This window comes from Pseudophryne corroboree, chromosome 7 (assembly GCF_028390025.1).
Source record: "Pseudophryne corroboree isolate aPseCor3 chromosome 7, aPseCor3.hap2, whole genome shotgun sequence".
Lineage (NCBI taxonomy): Eukaryota > Metazoa > Chordata > Amphibia > Anura > Myobatrachidae > Pseudophryne > Pseudophryne corroboree.
The window spans coordinates 189,685,011-189,709,629 of NC_086450.1; the positions used below are offsets into that span (position 1 = coordinate 189,685,011).

General features: G+C 48.7%; 1 protein-coding gene across 1 annotated transcript in view; it reads right to left on the minus strand.

Annotated features, from left to right (window-relative positions):
• Positions 1-9,774, minus strand: part of LOC134944934 (nuclear envelope integral membrane protein 2-like) — a 65,629-nt gene extending 55,855 nt beyond the window's left edge. Inside the window, exons 1-3 of the mRNA XM_063933884.1 lie at positions 9,538-9,774; positions 7,379-7,488; positions 1,483-1,705 (exon numbers count right to left, since the gene is read on the minus strand). Coding sequence (XP_063789954.1) covers positions 1,483-1,705; positions 7,379-7,488; positions 9,538-9,643 — 439 coding nt within the window. The 5' untranslated portion in view covers positions 9,644-9,774. The remainder of the gene's footprint in view (positions 1-1,482; positions 1,706-7,378; positions 7,489-9,537) is intronic.
• Between the last annotated feature and the right edge of the window lie 14,845 nt (positions 9,775-24,619).

Below are 24,619 nucleotides of genomic sequence, written 5' to 3' on the forward strand. Positions count from 1 at the left end.
TTCCAGGTACTCAGTTTCGGTAACCTGTTTATTCGATTGGGACAGAGGGAGTGACGGGGGAATGCCCAGTGGCTAGAGTACAGACCAGTACCAATGTAAGAGACAGAGGTTAAGTAATAGTCCTGGAACACCAGTGAATATTTGTCTAACCCAGAGGTTAAACGTGGTCCTCAAGGCACCCCAACAGTCCAGAATTTAAGAACCACTGCTCTAATCCAAAAGTACTGTAAGTGAGAAATGATCTCTGCAGCTATAACAAGTAGAGGTCACCATTGGGGTGACTGATGGAAGTTTTCGGAATTAACATTTTTAGGGATGAAGGAATTTATCTAAGATTCAATTGTTTCCCCCCATGGCAGTCACTTGTGGGCTCCCGACGGAGCCATTTAATTGCTGCTCCGTCAGGCATGATTGCCGCGGGGTGACATTTCTCCTTACAACCTCCTGAGAAGAAATGTGCCAGAAGTCAGTGGTTTGGGCACCCTAACTAGGACTTTAGATGGGTGTATCTGCTGTACGCGACTAAAGCCCGTCTATTTGGCCATGACAAGCAAGATGATTAATGGGCGCCCAGCACAAATAAATTGCTCCATCGGGCTCACGTTAACTATAACGGCCCTCAAAAGAATTGTATTCCCTCCTATAAGCTTTGTTTTGCTGAATTCTGGATAATGAATTGATAACTTCATGGACCTGGGCCTTTATTCAGCCTATGTAGCCAGGAATTGCCAGCTGTAATTCATGGACAGGAAGTGTTCAGCTGTACGTGCTGGGCGAGGGATTCCGGGAGTGTTTGTCACTGGGATGTCATCCAGGAGGCTCTCTCGTTAGGACAGGACAGAAATAATGATACAGGTCGAGTATCCCTTATCCAAAATCCCACATTTCTGGTCCCCTACTGAGATAATGAGTTATTATACACACACACACACACACACACACACACACACACACACACACACACACACACACACACACACACTATATAATATATTTTTTTTTTCCCCCCCTCAGATGTCAAAAACAACCACTACTATGAATGGACTCTGAATAGGACACTATGCAGACATCGGATGTAGTTGGGGTAATATAGCAGAAGAAGAGATTATTATATGTATTTTATAAACCCTCCAAGGTGGGCACGGAGACCATCTTTCTTATGTCGTCCTCTGCGTCCTGGATTTACCACCCTGCAGCAATACATCACACAGATCCTCATTCATTTAAAGTCTGTGACAGCCCCCCAACATATCGCCACATTACTCTTCCCTCGTCCAGTAAATCCTCACTTAACTCCCCTACCTCTCTCCTCCCCGACCTGGTCCCTAGGACTTCCTCACACTAAGGGAACATTGCAGCAGGCACCAAATCTGTGAAAACTTTACAACCTACATGAAACCAATAGGGGAAACTAAATATATTATACATTGTATACAATATACATATAGAAAGTTTTCTTCTGAAGATTAATGCAATACTCACAAATCTTTTTGAACGTCACCTGGTACACTGACGGCTCAGTGATCACGTCTACATTGAAGCAGAAGTCTTTGTATAGACTGCTTACATCAAGGTGTGCTTCTGTGGAATTTGCCGGTTTCCACAAGTCACGCAGGAAGCAGGTCAGATGATCCAGGGCGTTCTCGGGCTCCGCGCAGTCCAGCTTGAGTGACACGGTTACGGCTTCTGTGCTCTGCACCTGAATCTAGAAAACAAAGTGTTAACAAGCACTTATAAATGAAAGTTTACAGATTGATTCATTTTTGTCACCACGAAGCTCGGATGCACACGTTTCAGATCGTTATGGTTGCTCCGGCAGAGCATATTTTCCTGCGCACCTCTATAAAATGCAAGTCAAAACTTCTAATGTTCCGGAATGGCAAACTGAGTCCATCACCGGAAACTGAACTCCGCCCCATAAACAGTAATAAAGGAGCTCAATTACACTCTGTCATAACATTTCCCGGGAACAAAACATTTTACTTGAAGTCACCACTGAGAAACAATACACAAAGGGCAAGCTGTGCACAGACGCAGCGAGCAAAGAGGAAGAGTTACAGGTAATAAGGAATATTTTGGGGTAGATGTAATGACCCTTTGTGATGACCCCACTACAATGCCAAGAATACATATTTATACTGAAATATACGGCATTATAGTTTATGGCAATACACAATAATTGCTCCGTTTCAACCCCCTTTAGATTGGGACTACTCAGCAGCCTATTTTGTATTGGAGCTGTACTCTTAAATTAGAAGGATTGTCCAACCCCATCTTAATCAATTATAACCCCCACATATAGCATAAGGGTGACCATCTTGGTAATCCACCCTGTTACTTAAAGTATACAGCCTGCTTGGTGCTGGAGGACTCAACAGGGGCCTAATTCAGATTCATATGGAACTGCAAAGCCGCAGGGAAGCAGCTGTGCATTTCTGTGCAAATAAAATGTAGAAGCAGCAGGAGGCATCTGTAGGAGATAGCTGCCTCCTGCGTGCATCTGCGAGATCTGAGTACTGCGTCTGAGAACAGAGCCTCGGATCACCATCGCCTCCACCGATCCACAATGTTTGCAGGTAGCAATCTCGCTGCGTAACCATACTCAGACTGGCCGAAAGATTCGGACACTCGGGTCTAGGAAGTCTGTGTCAAGAGGGGGCTGTGTGGTATAGAACCCATCACCACGTCACTGCGTGGCTTACAGTGTAAGGAAGGGCGCATCACACTACATTAGGGTGTTGTGTGGTATAAGACCCATCACCACGTCACTGCGTGGCTTACAGTGTAAGGAAGGACACATCACACTACATGAGAGGGGTGTATGCCATAAGACTAATCACCAAGTCACTGCGTGGCTTACAGTGTAAGGAAGGCACATCACACTACATGAGGGGGCTGTACGGTATAAGACCCATCACCACGGCATTGTGTTGCTTACAATGAAACGAAGGGCACATCACCCTACATGAGGGGGCTGTATGGTATAAAACCCATCACCTCCTCACTGCATGGCTTACAGTGTAAGGAAGGGCACATAACACTACTTGAGGGGGCTGTATGATAGAAAACCCATCAACACGTCACTGCATGGCTTACAGTGTAAGGAAGGCACATCACACTACATGAGAGAGATGTATGGTATATGACCCATCACCACGTCTCTGCGTGGCTAACACTATAAAGAAGGACACATCACACTACATGAGCGGGCTGTATGGCATAAGACTAATCACCACGTCACTGCATGGCTTACAGTGTAAGGAAGGACACATCACACTACATGAGGGGGCTGTAGGATATAACACCCATCATCACGTCACTGCGTGGCTTACAGTGTAAGGAAGGACACACAACACTACATGAGGGGGCTGTAGGATATAACACCCATCACCACGTCACTGCGTGGCTTACAGTGTAAAGAAGGCACATCACACTACATGAGGGGGCTGTATGATATAACACCCATCACCACGTCACTGCGTGGCTTACAGTGTAAAGAAGACACATCACACTACATGAAGGGGCTGTATGGTATAAGACCCATCACCACGTCACTGCGTGGCTTACAGTGTAAGGAAGGGCGCATCACACTACGAGGGTGTTGTGTGGTATAAGATCCATCACCACGTCACTGCATGGCTTACAGTGTAAGGAAGGCACATCACACTACATGAGAGGGATGTATGGTATAAGACCCATCACCACGTCACTGCATGGCTTACACTATAAGGAAGGACACATCACACTACATGAGAGGGATGTATGGTATATGATCCATCACCACGTCACTGCATGGCTTACAGTGTAAGGAAGGCACATCACACTACATGAGAGGGATGTATGGTATAAGACCCATCACCACGTCACTGCATGGCTTACACTATAAGGAAGGACACATCACACTACATGAAAGGGATGTATGGTATATGATCCATCACCACGTCACTGCGTGGGTTACAGTGTAAGGAAGGCACATCACACTACATGAGAGGGATGTATGGTATAAGACCCATCACCACGTCACTGCATGGCTTACACTATAAGGAAGGACACATCACACTACATGAAAGGGATGTATGGTATATGATCCATCACCACGTCACTGCGTGGGTTACAGTGTAAGGAAGGCACATCACACTACATGAGAGGGATGTATGGTATAAGACCCATCACCACGTCACTGCATGGCTTACACTATAAGGAAGGACACATCACACTACATGAGAGGGATGTATGGTATATGATCCATCACCACGTCACTGCATGGCTTACAGTGTAAGGAAGGCACATCACACTACATGAGAGGGATGTATGGTATAAGACCCATCACCACGTCACTGCATGGCTTACACTATAAGGAAGGACACATCACACTACATGAGGGGGCTGTATGATATAACACCCATCACCACGTCACTGCGTGGCTTACAGTGTAAAGAAGACACATCACACTACATGAAGGGGCTGTATGGTATAAGACCCATCACCACGTCACTGCGTGGCTTACAGTGTAAGGAAGGGCGCATCACACTACGAGGGTGTTGTGTGGTATAAGATCCATCACCACGTCACTGCATGGCTTACAGTGTAAGGAAGGCACATCACACTACATGAGAGGGATGTATGGTATAAGACCCATCACCACGTCACTGCATGGCTTACACTATAAGGAAGGACACATCACACTACATGAGAGGGATGTATGGTATATGATCCATCACCACGTCACTGCATGGCTTACAGTGTAAGGAAGGCACATCACACTACATGAGAGGGATGTATGGTATAAGACCCATCACCACGTCACTGCATGGCTTACACTATAAGGAAGGACACATCACACTACATGAAAGGGATGTATGGTATATGATCCATCACCACGTCACTGCGTGGGTTACAGTGTAAGGAAGGCACATCACACTACATGAGAGGGATGTATGGTATAAGACCCATCACCACGTCACTGCGTGGCTTACACTATAAGGAAGGACACATCACACTACATGAAAGGGATGTATGGTATATGATCCATCACCACGTCACTGCGTGGGTTACAGTGTAAGGAAGGCACATCACACTACATGAGAGGGATGTCTGGTATAAGACCCATCACCACGTCACTGCATGGCTTACACTATAAGGAAGGACACATCACACTACATGAGGGGGCTGTATGATATAACACCCATCACCACGTCACTGCGTGGGTTACAGTGTAAGGAAGGCACATCACACTACATGAGAGGGATGTATGGTATAAGACCCATCACCACGTCACTGCATGGCTTACACTATAAGGAAGGACACATCACACTACATGAAAGGGATGTATGGTATATGATCCATCACCACGTCACTGCGTGGGTTACAGTGTAAGGAAGGCACATCACACTACATGAGAGGGCTGTATGGTATAAGACCCATCACCACGTCACTGCGTGGCTTACAGTGTAAGGAAGGACACATCACACTACATGAGAGGGATGTCTGGTATAAGACCATCACCAGGTCCCTGTGTGGCTTACAGTGTAAGGAAGGACACATCACACTACATGAGAGGAATGTATGGTATATGATCCATCACCACGTCACTGCGTGGCTTACAGTGTAAGGAAGGCACATCACACTACATGAGAGGGATGTATGGTATAAGACCCATCACCACGTCACTGCATGGCTTACACTATAAGGAAGGACACATCACACTACATGAAAGGGATGTATGGTATATGATCCATCACCACGTCACTGCGTGGGTTACAGTGTAAGGAAGGCACATCACACTACATGAGAGGGATGTCTGGTATAAGACCCATCACCACGTCACTGCGTGGGTTACAGTGTAAGGAAGGCACATTACACTACATGAGAGGAATGTCTGGTATAAGACCCATCACCAGGTCCCTGTGTGGCTTACAGTGTAAGGAAGGCACATCACACTACATGAGAGGGCTGTATGGTATAAGACCCATCACCACGTCACTGCGTGGCTTACAGTGTAAGGAAGGACACATCACACTACATGAGAGGGATGTCTGGTATAAGACCATCACCAGGTCCCTGTGTGGCTTACAGTGTAAGGAAGGACACATCACACTACATGAGAGGAATGTATGGTATATGATCCATCACCACGTCACTGCGTGGCTTACAGTGTAAGGAAGGCACATCACACTACATGAGAGGGATGTATGGTATAAGACCCATCACCACGTCACTGCATGGCTTACACTATAAGGAAGGACACATCACACTACATGAGAGGAATGTATGGTATATGATCCATCACCACGTCACTGCGTGGGTTACAGTGTAAGGAAGGCACATCACACTACATGAGAGGGATGTATGGTATAAGACCCATCACCACGTCACTGCATGGCTTACACTATAAGGAAGGACACATCACACTACATGAGAGGAATGTATGGTATATGATCCATCACCACGTCACTGCGTGGGTTACAGTGTAAGGAAGGCACATCACACTACATGAGAGGGCTGTATGGTATAAGACCCATCACCACGTCACTGCATGGCTTACACTATAAGGAAGGACACATCACACTACATGAGAGGAATGTCTGGTATAAGACCCATCACCAGGTCCCTGTGTGGCTTACAGTGTAAGGAAGGCACATCACACTACATGAGAGGGCTGTATGGTATAAGACCCATCACCACGTCACTGCATGGCTTACACTATAAGGAAGGACACATCACACTACATGAGAGGGATGTATGGTATATGATCCATCACCACGTCACTGCGTGGCTTACAGTGTAAGGAAGGCACATCACACTACATGAGAGGGATGTCTGGTATAAGACCCATCACCACGTCACTGCGTGGCTTACAGTGTAAGGAAGGGCGCATCACACTACATGAGGGTGTTGCAGGGTACAAGATCATTTAGGGGTTGATGGCGAGTTGGTGGCTAAGAGGGTGTAAATTCCGCAGAAGAAAAGTGCACTACGCATTGCGCAGTATTCACTCTTCGGCAGCCCCCCACTATTTGCGTTTCCCAGCATTCAGCACAACCAACAAAGGGTTCAATCCAATTGCGGGCAAAGGGGCGAGTTGCCGTTGTAACAGTGTAGAAACACCAGTAACCATGCTATCTCGCACCCTTCGTGGCCCAGTCTCACATGAATTCAAACAATTCTGTACGCAGCCCTGCAAACAAAATTGGGTGAGCCTGAGCTACCGTAAAGTGTGACTGTTGCCCGAGAACTTCGCCCGGCAATGCATTGACCCCAAAAAGTAGAATAACCTCATTAAACGCTCCCATGCAAAATTTGTAACAGTTTCCAAATGTAATCCTTATAGTGAGGGTGAAAGTGATCGCTTTACAGAGGGCAAAGTTTGGTTTATTACCCGAATAGCCGACCACAGCAGATCCGGGCTCCATTCTGGCCTGTAACAGAAGCAGCGACTGTAGGACTGATTATGCTTAGGTCCCCGGTTTAGTGGCGTACATCTAATATCTACAGGGATAACAAGAGAAATAGATTAACATAACACGTTACACAGCAGTACTGAGCTTATAAATATACATAGTATTTTTTTAAACAGACTTAATTTTGCTTTGAAAGCCTACGCAATAAAGGATCATTAGTACAAGGAGTAAATTGCTGTTTAGGGGAGAGATTTATCAAATCTTGGAGATAAAGTGGGGAAGTTGCCAATAGCAATCAGCTCTCATCTTTTGTCATTTTTCTAGAACAGCCTGGAAAAGTACACAGGGGCCCATCTTCAGATAGTGTAAACTGCCTAAAGCCTATGGAGGCTTGCACACAGGAGAGAGATCTTCCGATCCTTCTCCCGCAGCCTCTGTCTGGTTCAGGTCCCACAGACGCTGTGTCAGAGTCCCCGGAGGGGAACCGCAGGGAAGTAATCACAGGGACAGCAGTCACAGCTACCGCTGTCAGTGCGAGTTACACTTAGTATACAGCAAGGATATTTTAATTAAAAATTTCTGCTGCAAAATGGATTGTTACTAATCGCAGCAGTGCCATGATGATTAATACACAGCATAATAACGGCAAATTCTTGTCCTTGGTAAACAGTAGGTCTCGGATATATAGGAGACCATTACGCAGGAGATCTCCATCAATCAGCATACTGCACCGCCTGCCATCTGTCTCATACTGTATTTGAATAATGGCTTTGATTGGATGATCTCATTGAGCAGTTCAGACCTTGGAACACGGATATGAATCTCAGGAGAACTTTAGGGGCTTATTTATTAAAACTTTTTTATGGGACATCCCTTAAGCAGCTTTCCGAACCTTTGCCGTGATAACTAGCGCCATCTTTCACGGTGTCAACCACAGGGGCCTACGGGCCACATTCTGTAGCATATTTCGGACGAGTGATCTGCTTACACGTGGGCTGGCAAACTTCTGTGCAGGCGCTGCTGCTCTGCTGGGTCTGAAAGTGGGAGTAGAGTAATCCTGTTAGCGATCACTTTTCTATGAGTCGCAGGTTTGAGTTCCTATCAGAGCCTTTGTCCCTCCAGGGTTTTTTTTATTTATTTTTTATACATTCCCCCAACACATAGAAGTAAATATATTATTATTTGTTACTGGGTAAAGTGGTATCAGCGCACGTTATGTTTGCCGATACCGCTTCTCCTCATGTATTAATGTGGTGATGTGCGAACTGACAAGAGTTGATGTGATAGACAATGTATGCACGACCGTTCCAACAGCGGCAGCTATCGATTTCTACAGCCGCAGCTGCTGTTGCGCCATTCAGTCACTGGAGCTGGCTGCACAGGAGATCTCAGACATGCAGTGGAGCAGGCCGGGCACGAGGCTGATACGCTGTGGGCTGCAACAGGGATCCCCAATGGGGGGGGAGGGAGAGTTTTTACTCCCCCAGTCTGGTATCTTGTCAGCTTTAATACATCTCGTCGGCATTGCTTCCTGCTTCACCTCGGTAAAGAGGCAACACAGGAAGAGTTATAGCAGCACAGTTCGTTATAGTACAGCTACTACATCAATTCTTATTAATGCAATAAGAAACATGACTATATGGGCTCAACTGCAACTTATAATAACACTGGAACTTAATATTTAACATTGGTGTGTGTGTGTAATATATATATATACACATACATACATGTAGAAGGGAACTCCAGGATATTGAATAAAGCTGCCAAGGTGTCTTCCCAACTAAATCATATAAAGATGCAGGTGTCGCCCAAATGAGGGAACAGGCAAACACCTGATGAAAATGCCAATGGGCCTAGAAACATTGTTTTATTCTAAGCACAGCTTTACCACTTTCAAAGACCAGGAGTGCCGCCTTTTCCCTCATTTGGGGGACACCTGTATCTGTATATAATATATGTATATATTTATAAAGAAATACATTTCAGTACAATCACTACAGTAATAGACAGCGGTAGCATACTGCAGGCAGAACTCCCCCTTGGGCTCAGCATTGCAGCTACAGGGACTTGGAGGACTCCATGCCATAAGCAGGCATGTGCGCGCCCCAATACCTAGAGAGCATTGCACCCAGCTCACCCTGCAGCTCCTGCCCGCCGCCCATCGCGACCCCCGGCACGCAGACGCAGCTGTGCACCAGTGTAGCCAGAGCAGCGACACAGAACCCTGCAACTGCGGCGCCCATCTCTTTCTGAGCGAGACCCGGCGCCTTCCCTGCTGCCCAGACCAGCCCAGCCGAGCGCCGAGCAATCCGTCTGCAGCGTTATATCTCCCCCCTCGCCCTGTGATGTGATAAACGGGGACAGCGACGATGGATTGCTTTGGGCTGCGGCGGGAGTGCTGGGAGGTTGCAGTGATAGAATCTAGAACTACTATAGGTATGGGCTATGGGGTGGGGCGATTCAGACCTGATCGTAGCAGCAAATTTGATAGCAGTTGGGCAAAATCATGTGCGCTGCAGGTGTGGCAGATATAACATTTGCAGAGAGATATACATTTGGGTGGGTTATATTGTTTTTGTGCAGGGTAAATACCGGCTGCTTTATCTTTATGCTTTGAACACACCCCACTGAAATCTGTCTCTGCACATGTTATATCTGCCCCCCCCCCCCCCCCCCCCCCTGCAGTGCAGATGGTTTTTCCCAACTGCTAACAACTTTGCTGCTATGATCAGGTCTGAATTACCCCCATAGCCCGCACAGTGGTAGAGCTTACTGGAGATGATCTATGTTTCTTGGAAACCTGACTCTAGGAATGTGCTGAAACTTTGAAATGTAGCAACAGAATACCAACGTGACATTACATGTGTGTGGTTCATTAGGTCGACATACATTGGGTTGACATGATCACTAGGTCGACATGGTCATTAGGTCGACTTGCAAAAAGGTCGACATGAGTTTTCTACTTTTTTTTAGTGTAGTTTTCTCCAGAAAGTGATGGGAAACCCCAATTAGTGCACCGCGTTCCCTCGCATGGCAAGCAAACTTTGGGCAAGGTGCCTCGCTGCGCTCGGCACAGGTTACCATTCCCAATTGTAGTCCACGTGGATCGTTACGTATGAAAAAGGAAAAAGGTCAAAAAATGATTTAAAAAAAAAAAAAACTCCTGTTGACCTTTTTCCTTGTCGACCTAATAACCATGCCGACCTAGTGATCATGTCAACCTAATGCATGTCGACCAAACGTGGTCGACCCAATGTATGGACCGCCATCCAAATTACATATATCACATGTATGTATGTATCTATATGTATATGTATTAAAAATAATGTTTAACATTTTTTTAAATATATAATGAATGCTTAAATAATATAATATGGCGGAGATGGGGGGCAGGGTCAGGCATCATTTAACCCTATGGAGAGCATAGTGAATGGGCTTTATCTCTCCTATTTCCCAGCCAGTCATGACAATACAGTCCTGTTGGTGTCTGTGTCAGGGATGTGCAGTCAGGGGAGGCAGTGCCTCCCCTGTCATTAATGATGAAAAGAATAAAAAGAAGATACTTATGACACATATTCTGTGTCATAAGTATGTTCTTTTTATTATTCTAATCATTTGATAGTGTAAATACCTTGAAAATGAATTTTTGCGGCACCGAGAGCGGTGCCGCACGCTGGCCATTGTAAAAGTCCGGAAGCAGGGGGCGGCTAGGAGGCGGAGCCAATCAGAGGACTGGAAAAGGCCATGAAAAAGAACAGTGGAAGCGGCACTAGTACAAGTGCCGCAGAGCAGCAGGGGCGTGCTTTCAGCGTATATGAAAGCACGCCCCTGTCTCTGTGATTGGGCAGCAGCTGTATAGCACTGACAGTGACTGCATCCTGCCGTCACTGGCAATGCTTCCGTGTACAGCGTCGACCCCCCCCCCCTCCCTCCCTCTCTCTCTCTATCCCTCCCCCAGGGCCGGCGCTTCCATGAGGCAGCTGCCTATGAGCGGGGGACCTGAAGGGGTGGCCCGCTGAGGCTGCCCTGGAGAAAGCAGTGCATGTTGACAGTGAAAGCCAGCCGGTCCATTACTCTGGATTCTCGCGGCCGCGTAGAGAGCCTGTGCTGCTGCCGGATAGTGGTCATGTGATGCGGTGGTCCTTAGCACGAAGAGAAACTAGACGCTAGGTAGCGTCTAGTTTCTCTTCGTGCTAAGGACCACCGCATCACATGACCACTATCCGGCTGCAGCACAGGCTCTCTACGCGGCCGCGAGAATCCAGAGTAATGGACCGAGCACGGTAGCGTCTAGTTTCTCTACCGTGCTATCAGTGGCTGCCTTGTGCAGAACCCTTCCTCCCGCCTGCACAGAAGTTGAAACGCTGCCGCTGCCAATAGTTCCCTAACCCCTGTCCCCAGCACTGGAGACTTTTTATTTTTATGGACATGTGGCCGCAGAACTGGAGAAGAGTGTGAATCCAGGTAATTTCTGTATTGACTAGCTGGTAATGTGGATGTGTCAGGGGGTACATGCTAGTAATGTGGATGTGTCAGGGGGTACATGCTGGGGGAGTGGGGGTGTCAGGGGGTACATGCTGGTGGAGTGGAGGTGTCAGGGGGTACATGCTGGTGGTGTGGGGGTGTCAGGGGGTACATGCTGGTTGTGTGGGGGTGTCAGGGGGTACATGCTGGTGGTGTGGGGGTGTCAGGGGGTACATGCTGGTGGTGTGGATGTGTCAGGGGGTACATGCTGGTGGTGTGGGGGTGTCAGGGGGTACATGCTGGTGGTGTGGGGGTGTCGGGGGTACATACTGGTGGTGTGGGGGTGTCAGAGGGTACATGCTGGTGGAGTGGAGGTGTCAGGGGGTACATGCTGGTGGTGTGGGGGTGTCAGGGGGTACATGCTGGTGGTGTGGGGGTGTCAGGGGGTACATGCTGGTGGTGTGGATGTGTTAGGGGGTACATGCTGGTGGTGTGGGGGTGTCATGGGGTACATGCTGGTGGTTTGGGGGTGTCAGGGGGTACATGCTGGTGGTGTGGGGGTGTCGGGGTACATGCTGGTGGTGTGGGGGTGTCAGGGGGTACATGCTGGTGGTGTGGGGGTGTCAGGGGGTACATGCTTTTGGTGTGGGGGTGTTAGGGGGTAAATGCTGGTGGTGTGGATGTGTCAGGGGGTACATGCTGGTGGTGTGGGGGTGTCAGGGGGTACATGCTGGTGGTGTGGAGGTGTCAGGGGGTACATGCTGGTGGTGTGGGGGTGTCAGGGGGTACATGCTGGTGGTGTGGGGGTGGTCAGGGGGTACATGCTGGTGGTGTGGGGGTGTCAGGGGGTACATGCTGGTGGTGTGGATGTGTCAGGGGGTACATGCTGGTGGTGTGGGGGTGTCAGGGTGTACATGGTGGTGGTGTGGGGGTGTCAGGGGGTACATGGTGGCGTAGGTGTGTTAGGGGGTACATGATGGTGGTGTGGGGGTGTTAGGGGGTACATGATGGTGGTGTGGGGGTGTTAGGGGGTACAGGGTGACAGACTGGTGGTGTGGGGGTACATGATGGTGGTGTGGGTGTGTTAGGGGGTACATACTGGTGGTGGGGGGGTGCTAGAGGTTACAGGGAGGCAGGCTGGGTGTGTGGGGGGTGTACAGGGTGGCAGGCTGATGGTGTGGGTGTGCAAGGGGGTACAGGGTGGCAGGCTGGCGGTGTGGGTGTGTCAGGGTGGCAGGCTGATGGAGTGGGTGTGTCAGGGTGGTGGTGTGGGTGTGCTAGGGGGTACACTGTGGCAGGGTGGCAGTGTGGGTGTGCTAGGGGGTACACTGTGGCAGGGTGGCAGTGTGGGTGTGCTAGGGGGTACACTGTGGCAGGGTGGCAGTGTGGGTGTGCTAGGTGGTACAAATTGGCAGCATGTGTGCAAAATAATTGTCATACTCTATTTGGTGAATCTTTATCACCGGGCTGATTGTGTACCTGCAATGCACAAACAGTGATAACATAGTAATGTGTAGAAGGAGCACTACTGTGTGTCATTACGTGAATAAGGGACACTCTTATGTGGTGTAAATGTGACAGCTCTGTGTGTTACGGAAGGGACGGGGCTATCACTAGTGTGTACAGATGGGAATGCAATCTCAGTCTGTAGCAGTGACGGGGAAGCCATCCTCTCCCCTGGGTAGAAGTCACGCTTCCCCACTGAGCTCACCCTGTGCCACAGGAGATGTCTGCAGGGTCTGGCATTCATGCCTCTGCAGCAGGGACAAAATCTTTAAGCGATACTCATTGGTGCAATTTCACTTATCTCCGCTGTAATAATGCCAGACCAGAGCTGCTCGGCCACCTGCGTACTGATCCGGGACCCCTCCGGCCTCTACCCACAGGAAGTGGGTCCAGTACACACTGTCCACCATTGTCCCTTGCGACTCGTCTGGAAGCTGAGTCAGCGGCAGCACCCACTGTACAAACTGCACCCTGCAGATGCACTACTGCTCCCCCCCCACGCACCCCCATCCACTGACCAAACACAGTGGCAGCAGCTGCTAGAGGTCCCGCACTGTACACAGGGACAAGCCCACTGGCCAGCGAATCACAGGTCACCGTGCAGTGCCAGCATGGTGAGGTGGAGTCGAACCCTGTCACAGATCTATGACCTCCACACTTTTTCACCTAAGGGTGTGTGTGGGGGGGGGGGGTTTATAAGTTTTGCCTAGGGTGCTAAATTACCTTGCACCGGCCCTGCTCTCCCCCCTTGGGATTATTTCATGCTTTTCATCCTCCTGTGGATTAACAAAGTTTTAATATGGGGGGAGGAAAGGGATGGGGGAAACTTGAGCACAGGTGGTGAGATATAATATACCGCTGAATGAATTGGAAAAACCACAATAGTTTGAAATTACGTCCTTCACTGAAGGGTACTATAACAATAACTCATGTGGAGGTGCACCCCTGAGAGTAAGCAATAGTGTACCACAAAAAAAGGAAAAGAGACTCTCGTTTTTTGGGGGGCACTCATTGAAAGATATTACATAAAATATAACTTTTATTGATTATCATTAAAAAAATGTTGCCACAAACCAAGACCTAGTCTTGGTTTGTGGCAACATTTTTTTAATGATAATCAATAAAAGTTATATTTTATGTAATATCTTTCAATGAGTGCCCCCCAAAAAACGAGAGTCTCTTTTTCTTCTTTTGTGATTAACAAAGTTTGTAAGTATCATTTTCATTTTTACAGGTACCCCTACCCTTTTGGATTCTACATGGACAAGTGGACATGATCGGCATGGGATGTTACAGGTACCCCTATTGGATTCTACTGGACAAGTGGACGTGATCGGCGTGGGATGTAGGTAAGTATGTGTGAGTGTGTAAGTGTGTTTTAATAAATTTTTACTTTCAAGGTGTGTGGGTTGTGTTTTTATTTGGGTATTTTTGTTGTTGTAGAACTACAGGTACCAGCAGGCCCGTTATTTCCCCGCATGCTGGTACTTGAGGTTCTCCAAGTACCAGCAAGCGGGGGAGGCTTGCTGGGCCTTGTAGTTCCACAACAAAACCAATATTCATAATTTTTTATTTTACATACTTATGGCTATCAGCCCGGCACCCACAGCCCAGGGGTGCTGGGGACAGCCTCGGGCTTCACCCCTGGCCCTTGGGTGCCTGGAGGTGGTGGGGAATCCTTAATTTAAGGGGTCCCCACTCCTCCAGGGAACCCCGGCCAGGGGTGACTAGTTGGGGGGGGGGGGTAATGCCACGGCCGCAAGGACCTACATAAATGTGACCCCCGGATGTGGCATTATGTCCCTGGCTAGTGGAGCCCGGTGCTGGTTTTAAAAATACGGGGGACCCCTACATCTTTTGTCCCCCATATTTTTGGAACCAGGCCCGGACTAAGAGCCCGGTGCTGGTTGTCTAAATACGGGGAACCCCTGTCCAATTTTTCCCCCACTATTTAAACAACCAGGACCGGTTCAAAGAGCCAGAGGCTGGTTACACTTATGAGGGGGGACCTCACGCATTTTTTTTTATTTTTTTTAACCCATTCAGACCCTTCTCCATTAAGTTGATGGAAGCCCTGGACAACAAATTTGTATTCATATCCTCCAACCACTCCCTTCCCAGTCCCAAACACTCATTTTTTTATTTTCTCTTACGTCCTAGAGGATGCTGGGGACTCCGTAAGGACCATGGGGTATAGACGGGCTCCGCAGGAGACATGGGCACTATAAAGAACTTTAGAATGGGTGTGCACTGGCTCCTCCCTCTATGCCCCTCCTCCAGACCTCAGTTAGATCCTGTGCCCAGAGGAGATTGGGTGCACTACAGGGGAGCTCTCCTGAGTTTCTCTGATTAAAAGAATTTTGTTCAGTTTTTTATTTTCAGGGAGCCCAGCTGGCAACAGGCTCCCTGCATCGTAGGACTGAGGAGAGAGAAGCAGACCTACTTAAGTGATAGGCTCTGCTTCTTAGGCTACTGGACACCATTAGCTCCAGAGGGATCGGAACGCAGGTCTCACCCTCGCCGTTCGTCCCAGAGCCGCGCCGCCGTCCTCCTTGCAGAGCCGGAAGATAGAAGCCGGGTGAGTATTAGAAGAAAGAAGACAGCACAGGCGACAGAAGACTTCTGATCTTCACTGAGGTAACGCGCAGCGGTAACGCTGCGCGCCATTGCTCCCACACACAACACACACTGAGGCACGGATGGGTGCAGGGTACAGGGGGGGCGCCCTGGGCAGCAATATAAAACATCTAGGCTGGCATTTTAGTATATATGGGCTGCGGAGGCAATATATATACAAATCCCCCTGACACGAGGGTCCACATGTTTAAAGAAAAGAAACCGGAAGTTACTTTTCCCCCTTCCCATGAGTTAAATGAGTTGTTTGAAAGGGCTTGGGAAACTCCAGACAAGAAACTGCAGATTCCCAAAAGGATTCTTATGGCGTATCCTTTCCCGGCTAAGGACAGGATACGCTGGGAATCCTCACCCAGGGTGGACAAAGCGTTAACGCGCTTATCCAAAAAGGTGGCGCTGCCGTCGCAAGATACCGCAGCCCTCAAGGATCCTGCTGATCGCAGGCAGGAGACTACCTTGAAGTCGATTTATACACATACTGGTACCTTGCTCAGACCGGCGATAGCGTCGGCTTGGGTTTGTAACGCTGTAGCAGCGTGGACAGATACCTTGTCTGCTGACATTGATACCCTGGATAAAGATACCATTTTACTGACCTTGGGTCATATAAAGGATGCTGTCCTATATATGAGAGATGCTCAGAGAGACGTTGGCCTACTGGGTTCCAGAGCCAACGCCATGGCGATTTCTGCTAGGCGAGCCCTGTGGACCCGCCAATGGACGGGTGATGCCGACTCAAAAAGGCATATGGAGGTTTTGCCTTACAAGGGTGAGGAATTGTTTGGGGAAGGTCTCACGGACCTGGGGGGTAATTCCAAGTTGATCGCAGCAGGATTTTTGTTAGCAATTGGGCAAAACCATATGCACTGCAGGGGAGGCAGATATAACATGTGCAGAGAGAGTTAGATTTGGCTGCGGTGTGTTCAATCTGCAATCTAATTTGCAGTGTAAAAATAAAGCAGCCAGTATTTACCCTGCACAGAAATAAAATAACCCACCCAAATCTAACTCTTTCTGCACATGTTATATCTGCCTCCCCTGCAGTGCACATGGTTTTGCCCAATTGCTATCAAAAATCCTGCTGCAATCAACTTGGAATTACCCCCCTGGTTTCCACAGCTACCGCAGGTAAATCCGCTTTTTTACCTTATGTTTCCTCACAGCCAAAGAAAACGCCACATTATCAGATGCAGTCCTTTCGGTCGCATAAATCCAAAAGAGGACGGGGATCTTCTTTTCTCGCCAGAGGTAAGGGCAGAGGGAAAAAGCTGCCAGCTATAGCTAGTTCCCAGGAGCAGAAGTCCTCCCCGGCTTCTACTAAATCCACCGCATGACGCTGGGGCTCCGCTGAGGGAGTCCGCCCCAGTGGGGGCACGTCTTCGACTTTTCAGCCACGTCCCGGTTCAATCACAGGTGGATCCCTGGGCAATAGAAATTGTTTCCCAGGGTTACAAGCTGGAATTCGAAGATGTGCCTCCTCGCCGGTTTTTCAAATCGTCCCTACCAGCTTCTTCCCCAGAGAGGGAGGTAGTTTTAAGTGCAATTCAAAAACTGTGTCTTCAACAAGTGGTGGTCAAAGTTCCCCTGCTTCAACAGGGGACGGGGTACTACTCAACCCTGTTTGTGGTCCCGAAACCGGACGGTTCGGTCAGACCCATTCTGAATTTAAAATCCTTAAACCTATACTTGAACAGGTTCAAATTCAAGATGGAATCGCTCAGAGCGGTCATTGCCAGCCTGGAAGGGGGGGATTATATGGTGTCTCTGGACATAAAGGATGCATACCTTCATGTCCCCATATATCCTCCTCATCAGGCGTTCCTGGGGTTTGCTGTACAGGATTGTCATTACCAATTCCAGACGTTGCCGTTTGGACTTTCCACGGCCCCGAGGATTTTCACCAAGGTAATGGCGGAAATGATGGTGCTCTTGCGCAAGCAGGGAGTCACAATTATCCCGTACTTGGATGATCTCCTGATAAAAGCGAGATTGAGAGAACAGTTGCTGAACAACGTGTCACTCTCCCGGAGGGTGTTGCAGCAGCATGGCTGGATTCTCAATCTACCAAAGTCACAGTTGGTTCCAACGACCCGATTGCTTTCCTAATGCATGATTCTGGACACGGAACCAAAAAGGGTTTTTCTCCTGATGGAAAAGGCCCAGGAACTCCAGAGCTTGGTCAGGGACCTGTTGAAGCCGAAAAGGGTGTCGGTCCATCAATGCACTCGAGTTCTGGGAAAGATGGTGGCGTCTTACGAGGCCATTCCCTTCGGCAGGTTCCATGTGAGGACTTTTCAGTGGGACCTTCTGGACAAGTGGTCCGGGTCCCATCTACATATTCATCAGAAGATCAGCATGTCCCCCAGGGCCAGGGTATCTCTCTTGTGGTGGCTGCAGAGTACTCACCTTCTAGAGGGTCGCAGGTTCGGCATTCAGGACTGGGTTCTGGTGACCACGCACGCGAGCCTCCGAGGATGGGGAGCAGTCACACTGGGAAGAAACTTACAGGGACTGTGGTCAAGCCAGGAGGCTTGTCTACACATCAACGTACTGGAATTGAGGGCCATATACAACGGTCTCCATCAAGCGGAGAATCTTCTTCGCGACCTACGGTTCTGATTCAATCGGACAACGTCACAGCCGTGGCTCATGTAAACCGCCAAGGCGGGACAAGGAGCAGAGTGGCAATGGCGGAAGCCTCCAGGATTCTGCGCTGGGCGGAAAATCACGTAAGCACTCTGTCAGCGGTATTCATTCCGGGAGTGGACAACTGGGAAGCAGACTTCCTCAGCAGACACGATCTCCATCCAGGAGAGTGGGGTCTTCATCAAGAAGTCTTTGCAGAAATAGCAAGTCTTTGGGGACTTCCTCAAATAGACATGATGGCGTCACGCCTCAACAAAAAGCTTCCGAGGTATTGTGCCAGGTCAAGGGACCCTCAGGCAGTAGCAGTGGACGCCCTGGTGACACCGTGGGTGTTTCAGTCGGTCTATGTGTTCCCTCCTCTTCCTCTCATCTCAAAAGTATTGAGAATCATAAGACGAAAAGGAGTACGGACAATTCTCATTGTTCCAGATTGGCCTCGAAGGGCCTGGTATCCGGATCTGCAGGAAATGCTCACAGAAGATCTGTGGCCGCTTCCTCTCAGAGAGGACCTGTTGCAACAGGGGCCCTGTCTGTTCCAAGACTTACCGCAGCTGCGTTTGACGGCATGGCAGTTGAACGCCAGATCCTAGCAGGGAAGGGCATTCTGGACGAGGTCATCCCTACTCTGATAAAGGCAAGGAAGGAGGTGACAGCGAAACATTATCACCATATCTGGAGGAAGTATGGTGGTCATTCCGAGTTGTTCGCTCGCAAGCTGCTTTTAGCAGCTTTGCACATGCTAAGCCGCCGCCTACTGGGAGTGAATCTTAGCTTCTTAAAATTGCGAACGAAAGATTCGCAATATTGCGATAAGACATCTCTGTGCAGTTTCTGAGTAACTCGAAACTTACTCTGCCAGTGCGATCAGTTCAGTGCTTGTCGTTCCTGGTTTGACGTCACAAACACACCCAGCGTTCGCCCAGACACTCCTCCGTTTCTCCAGCCACTCCCGTGTTTTTCCCAGAAACGGTAGCGTTTTTTCACACACTCCCATAAAACGGCCAGTTTCCGCCCAGAAACACCCACTTCCTGTCAATCACATTACGATCACCAGAACGAAGAAAAAACCGTGAGTAAAATTCCTAACTGCATAGCAAATATACTTGGCGCAGTCGCAGTGCGGACATTGCGCATGCGCACTAAGCGGAAAATCGCTGCGATGAGAAGAAATTTACCGAGCGAACAACTCGGAATGACCCCCTATGTCTCTTGGTGTGAAACCAAGAATGCTACTCCAGAAGATTTCCATCTGGGCCGTTTTCTCCACTTCCTGCAGACTGGGGTGAATATGGGCCTAAAATTAGGCTCCATTAAGGTTCAAATTTCGGCCCTATCCATTTTCTTTCAGAAGGAATTGGCTTCTCTCCCAGAAGTCCAGACTTTTGTGAAGGGAGTGCTGCATATCCAGCCTCCTTTTGTGCCTCCAGTGGCACCATGGGACCTTGACGTGGTGTTACGATTCCTTATGTCTCCCTGGTTTGAGCCTCTTCAATCCGTGCAATTAAAATATCTCACTTGGAAGGTGGTCATGTTGTTGGCCTTGGCATCGGCAAGGCGAGTGTCTGAGTTGGCGGCTTTGTCTCATAAAAGCCCCTATCTGATTTTCCATGTGGATAGAGCTGAGTTGCGGACTCGTCCTCAATTTTTGCCTAAGGTGGTTTCCTCTTTTCATATGAACCAACCTATTGTGGTGCCTGTGGCTACACGGGACTTGGAGGATTCCGAGTCCCTTGATGTGGTCAGGGCGTTGAAAATTTATGTAGCCAGAACGGCTCGGGTTAGGAAAACAGAGGCACTGTTTGTCCTGTATGCAGCCAACCCGGTTGGCGCTCCTGCTTCTAAGCAGACTATTGCTCGCTGGATCTGTAACACGATTCAGCAGGCTCATTCTACGGCTGGATTGCCGTTACCGAATTCTGTAAAGGCCCATTCCACTAGGTAGGTGGGCTCTTCTTGGGCGGCTGCCCGAGGTGTCTCGGCATTACAGCTGTGCCGAGCTGCTACTTGGTCGGGTTCAAACACCTTTGCGAAGTTCTACAAGTTTGATACCCTGGCTGATGAGGACCTCCTGTTTGCTCATTCGGTGCTGCAGAGTCATCCGCACTCTCCCGCCCGTTTTGGAGCTTTGGTATAATCCCCATGGTCCTTACGGAGTCCCCAGCATCCTCTAGGACGTAAGAGAAAATAAGATTTTAAACCTACCGATAAATCTTTTTCTCCTAGTCCGTAGAGGATGCTGGGCGCCCATCCCAGTGCGGACAAATTCTGCAAGGCTTGTATATAGTTGTTGCTTACATAAGGGTTATGTTACAGTTGAGATCAGTCTTTAGCTGATACTGTTTTGTTCATACTGTTAACTGGTTGTGTATATTCCAGGTTATACGGTGTGGATGGTGTGGGCTGGTATGAATCTTGCCCTTAGATTAACAAAATCCTTTCCTCGTATTGTCCAGTTTCTCTAACTGAGGTCTGGAGAAGGAGCATAGAGGGAGGAGCCAGTGCACACCCATTCTAAAGTTCTTTATAGTGCCCATGTCTCCTGCGGAGCCCGTCTATACCCCATGGTCCTTACGGAGTCCCCAGCATCCTCTACGGACTAGGAGAAAAAGATTTACCGGTAGGGTTAAAATCTTATTTTTTTTTCTATAAAAATGTACAATACAGTATATCACAAGTATGATGAGCAGGCAGGCAGCGGGCATTGGACTGAGATGCAAATTAGTGGCGGAGGGCTGGGTCAGTTGATGGTGGGCGAGTTTGTAAGCCATTGGCTGTGGCAGCGGGCATCGGCTCAGAGGCAGTAGCGGGCATTGGCTAGGCGGCGGTAGAGGTCATCGGAAGGATTCGGCGGACATTATGGCTGTAGTGCCTCACCAGCCACTGACCTCACTGCACGCCACTGGTCTGTGTGTACCCCAAAATTCAGAACAGTTGGGGGTTATGTATTAATGTATGCACTTTGGTAGAAAACTTCCTAACTTACCTCCAGAATGTTTCATGTCTTTGAGTTCAAGCTCCTTATGCATCTGAATAAATATGCTGCTGTATTTGCCAAAAAGGTCAGGTGAAAGATCATTTGCAGAAAAAGTACTTTTTATTTGTCCTTTACTAACACTAGAGGGCGCTCCAAACATATAAATACTGTGTCCTCTGTAACTATATAGATTCATTTAACAGAAAGCAAAGGAATCTGAGTATATTAGCCTCTAGGATTTCAGGGAGCCAAAAACATGTTAATAGGTCAATAGGTTTAATTTATTTTTAACAAACGTGTACATGTATGATATGGTCTGTGTACACATCTCAGCACTGCAATCCCCCAAGTTAGACTAGTTACGTTTTCTCCAGGGACGTGCAATCAGGGGAGGCAGTGCCTCCCCTGTCATTAATGATTAAAATAATACAAAGAAGATACTTATGACACATATTCTGTGTCATGAGTACCTTCGTTATATTATTCTAATAATTGTAATACATTTAAATAGTTTAGGAGGCACTGACAACAGGAATGGGGATAAGGCGGGGGCGGTACCAAGCTCTGGGCTGTAACAGCCCATTGAAAAAAGTGGAGAAAGCGGCACTAGTGTAAGTGCCTCGTTGACAGGGACAGATGTGATTGGACAGCAGATCCAGTGCTGGATCCGCTGGTCCAATCACCTATATGCGGCAGCATCAGTGATCACCTCACTCTCCAGTCTCCACATTCCCCCGCTGTCTCTGCACTGCTGGTGGTTGGTGCCTGACGGTGCCTGCTGGCGGTGAGTGCCTCACGGTGCCTGCTGGTGGTGGGTGGCTGACGGAGTAGATCACTGCGCCGCTCAACTGCTGCTCCAGATCACCGCACGGGAAGTCACCGAGCGGCTGCTGCTGGGGTCAGGCCCTGACCCCAGCAGCAGCCGCTCGGTGACTTCCTACGTTACCCGGCCGGGCAGAGCCTTGTGCAGCCGTGCGGTGATCTGGAGCAGCAGTTGAGCGGCGCGATGATGCTGGAGCAGCAGTTGAGTGGCGCAGTGATCTCCCTCGATACGCTGCCGGGGGGCAGAGCCAAGTGATTCGGGCAGTGCACTCTCCCTTCCTCCTCTGCCCTCTCCCAAGCAGCAACCTCTGCAGCAGCAGCAGCGCCTCCACACGCGTGACATGGACCCAGGTGAGGGGGAGGAGGGGGGGAGGTGTAGAGTGAATGAATTAATGTGGGCAGGAGGGCAGCTCACACCCACATCAGAAACCCTCATGGGTGACAGGGTTGCAGGGAGCTGCAGTGTTGGATTCAGGGGGGTGGGGGTGAATGGGGGGGGACATCAAGGCATGTGCCCCCCCCCCTGTAATTTGCAGGGCATTTTTATTTTAACTGTCATTCTTGTTGCTGTAAAAGGTGGCTCTACCTGTCCTACTGTGTAAATGGAAGCTCTGCCTGCCGTAATGTGTAAGAAGGGGACTCTACCTGCTGTAATGCGTAAAAAGGGGACTCTACCTGCCGTAATGCGTAAAAGGGAGCTCTGCCTGCCATAATGTGTAAAAAGGGGACTCTACCTGCCATACTGTGTAAAAGGTGGCTCTACCTGTCGTACTGTGTAAATGGAAGCTCTGCCTGCCGTAATGTGTAAAAACGGGAATCTACTTGCCGTAATGTGTAAAAAGGGGACTCTACCTGCTGTAATGCGTAAAAGGGAGCTCTGCCTGCCATAATGTGTAAAAAGGAGACTCTACCTGCCATACTGTGTAAAAGGTGGCTCTACAGTACCTGTCGTACTGTGTAAATGGAAACTCTGCCTGCCTTAATGTGAAAAAAGGGGACTCTACCTGCTGTAATGCGTAAAAGGGAGCTCTGCCTGCCATAATGTATAAAAAGGGGACTCTACCTGCCATAATGTGTAAAAGATGGCTCTACCTGTCGTACTGTGAAAATGGAAGCTCTGCCTGCCGTAATGTGTAAAAAGGGGAATCTACCTGCCGCAATGTGTAAAAAGGGGACTCTATCTGCTGTAATGCGTAAAAGGAAGCTCTGCCTGACATAATGTGTAAAAAGGAGACTCTACCTGCCATGCTGTGTAAAAGGTGGCTCTACCTGTCGTACTGTGTAAATGGAAACACTGCCTGCCGTAATGTGAAAAAAGGGGACTCTACCTGCCGTAATGTGTAAAAGGGAGCTCTGCGTGCTATAATGTGTAAAAAGGGGACTCAACCTGCCATACTGTGTAAAAGGTGGCTCTGCCTGCCGTAATGTGTAAAAGGGAGCTCTACCTGCTGTAATGTGTAAAAAGGGGACTCTACCTGGTTTAGTGGCGCTACTGTGCTGCATTATTTGAATAATGGAGACTACTGTGCACCGTAATATGAATTGGTATTGTTCTGTGGTCACACTCCTTCCCCATGAAGCCACGCCCCTATATTTTTGGCAATGACTGGCCCTATTTTAAATAAGGGGGGGCGCCGATGCTGTTTCTTGCACATAGCGCAAAAATTTCTAGTTACAGCACTGTTCGAACCCACTGCCTGTGGCATTGCAGTCAGACAATCTATTCATTGAGCTCTCTGCCTTTGCATAGAAAGGTAGATAATTCTAAGCTAGAGATTTCTAACTATTTGAAGCTTACCTTGTACAGATCTATGTAGTGTGTGGCTGCAAGGGATTGGATGTGTGGCTGCACACTACATACAGTAGAGCTGCTAAGTTGCAATGCTGATTATTACCAGTACCAGTAGCTTCATTTAGTGTTCATAGGGGGTCATTCCGAGTTAATCGCACCAAGCAACTTTTTGCTGCTGGTGCGATCAACTAATGTCCGCCTATGGGGGAGTGTATTTTAGCATAGCAGGGCTGCGATCATTTGTGCAGCCCTGCTATGCTAAAAAAGTTTCACTCAAAACAAGACCAGCTCTGGACATACCCTGTGCGATGGATTCAGTGATGATGAGGCTGGCTTTGACGTCAGACATCCGCCATCCGTTCACCTGGACACGCCTGCGTT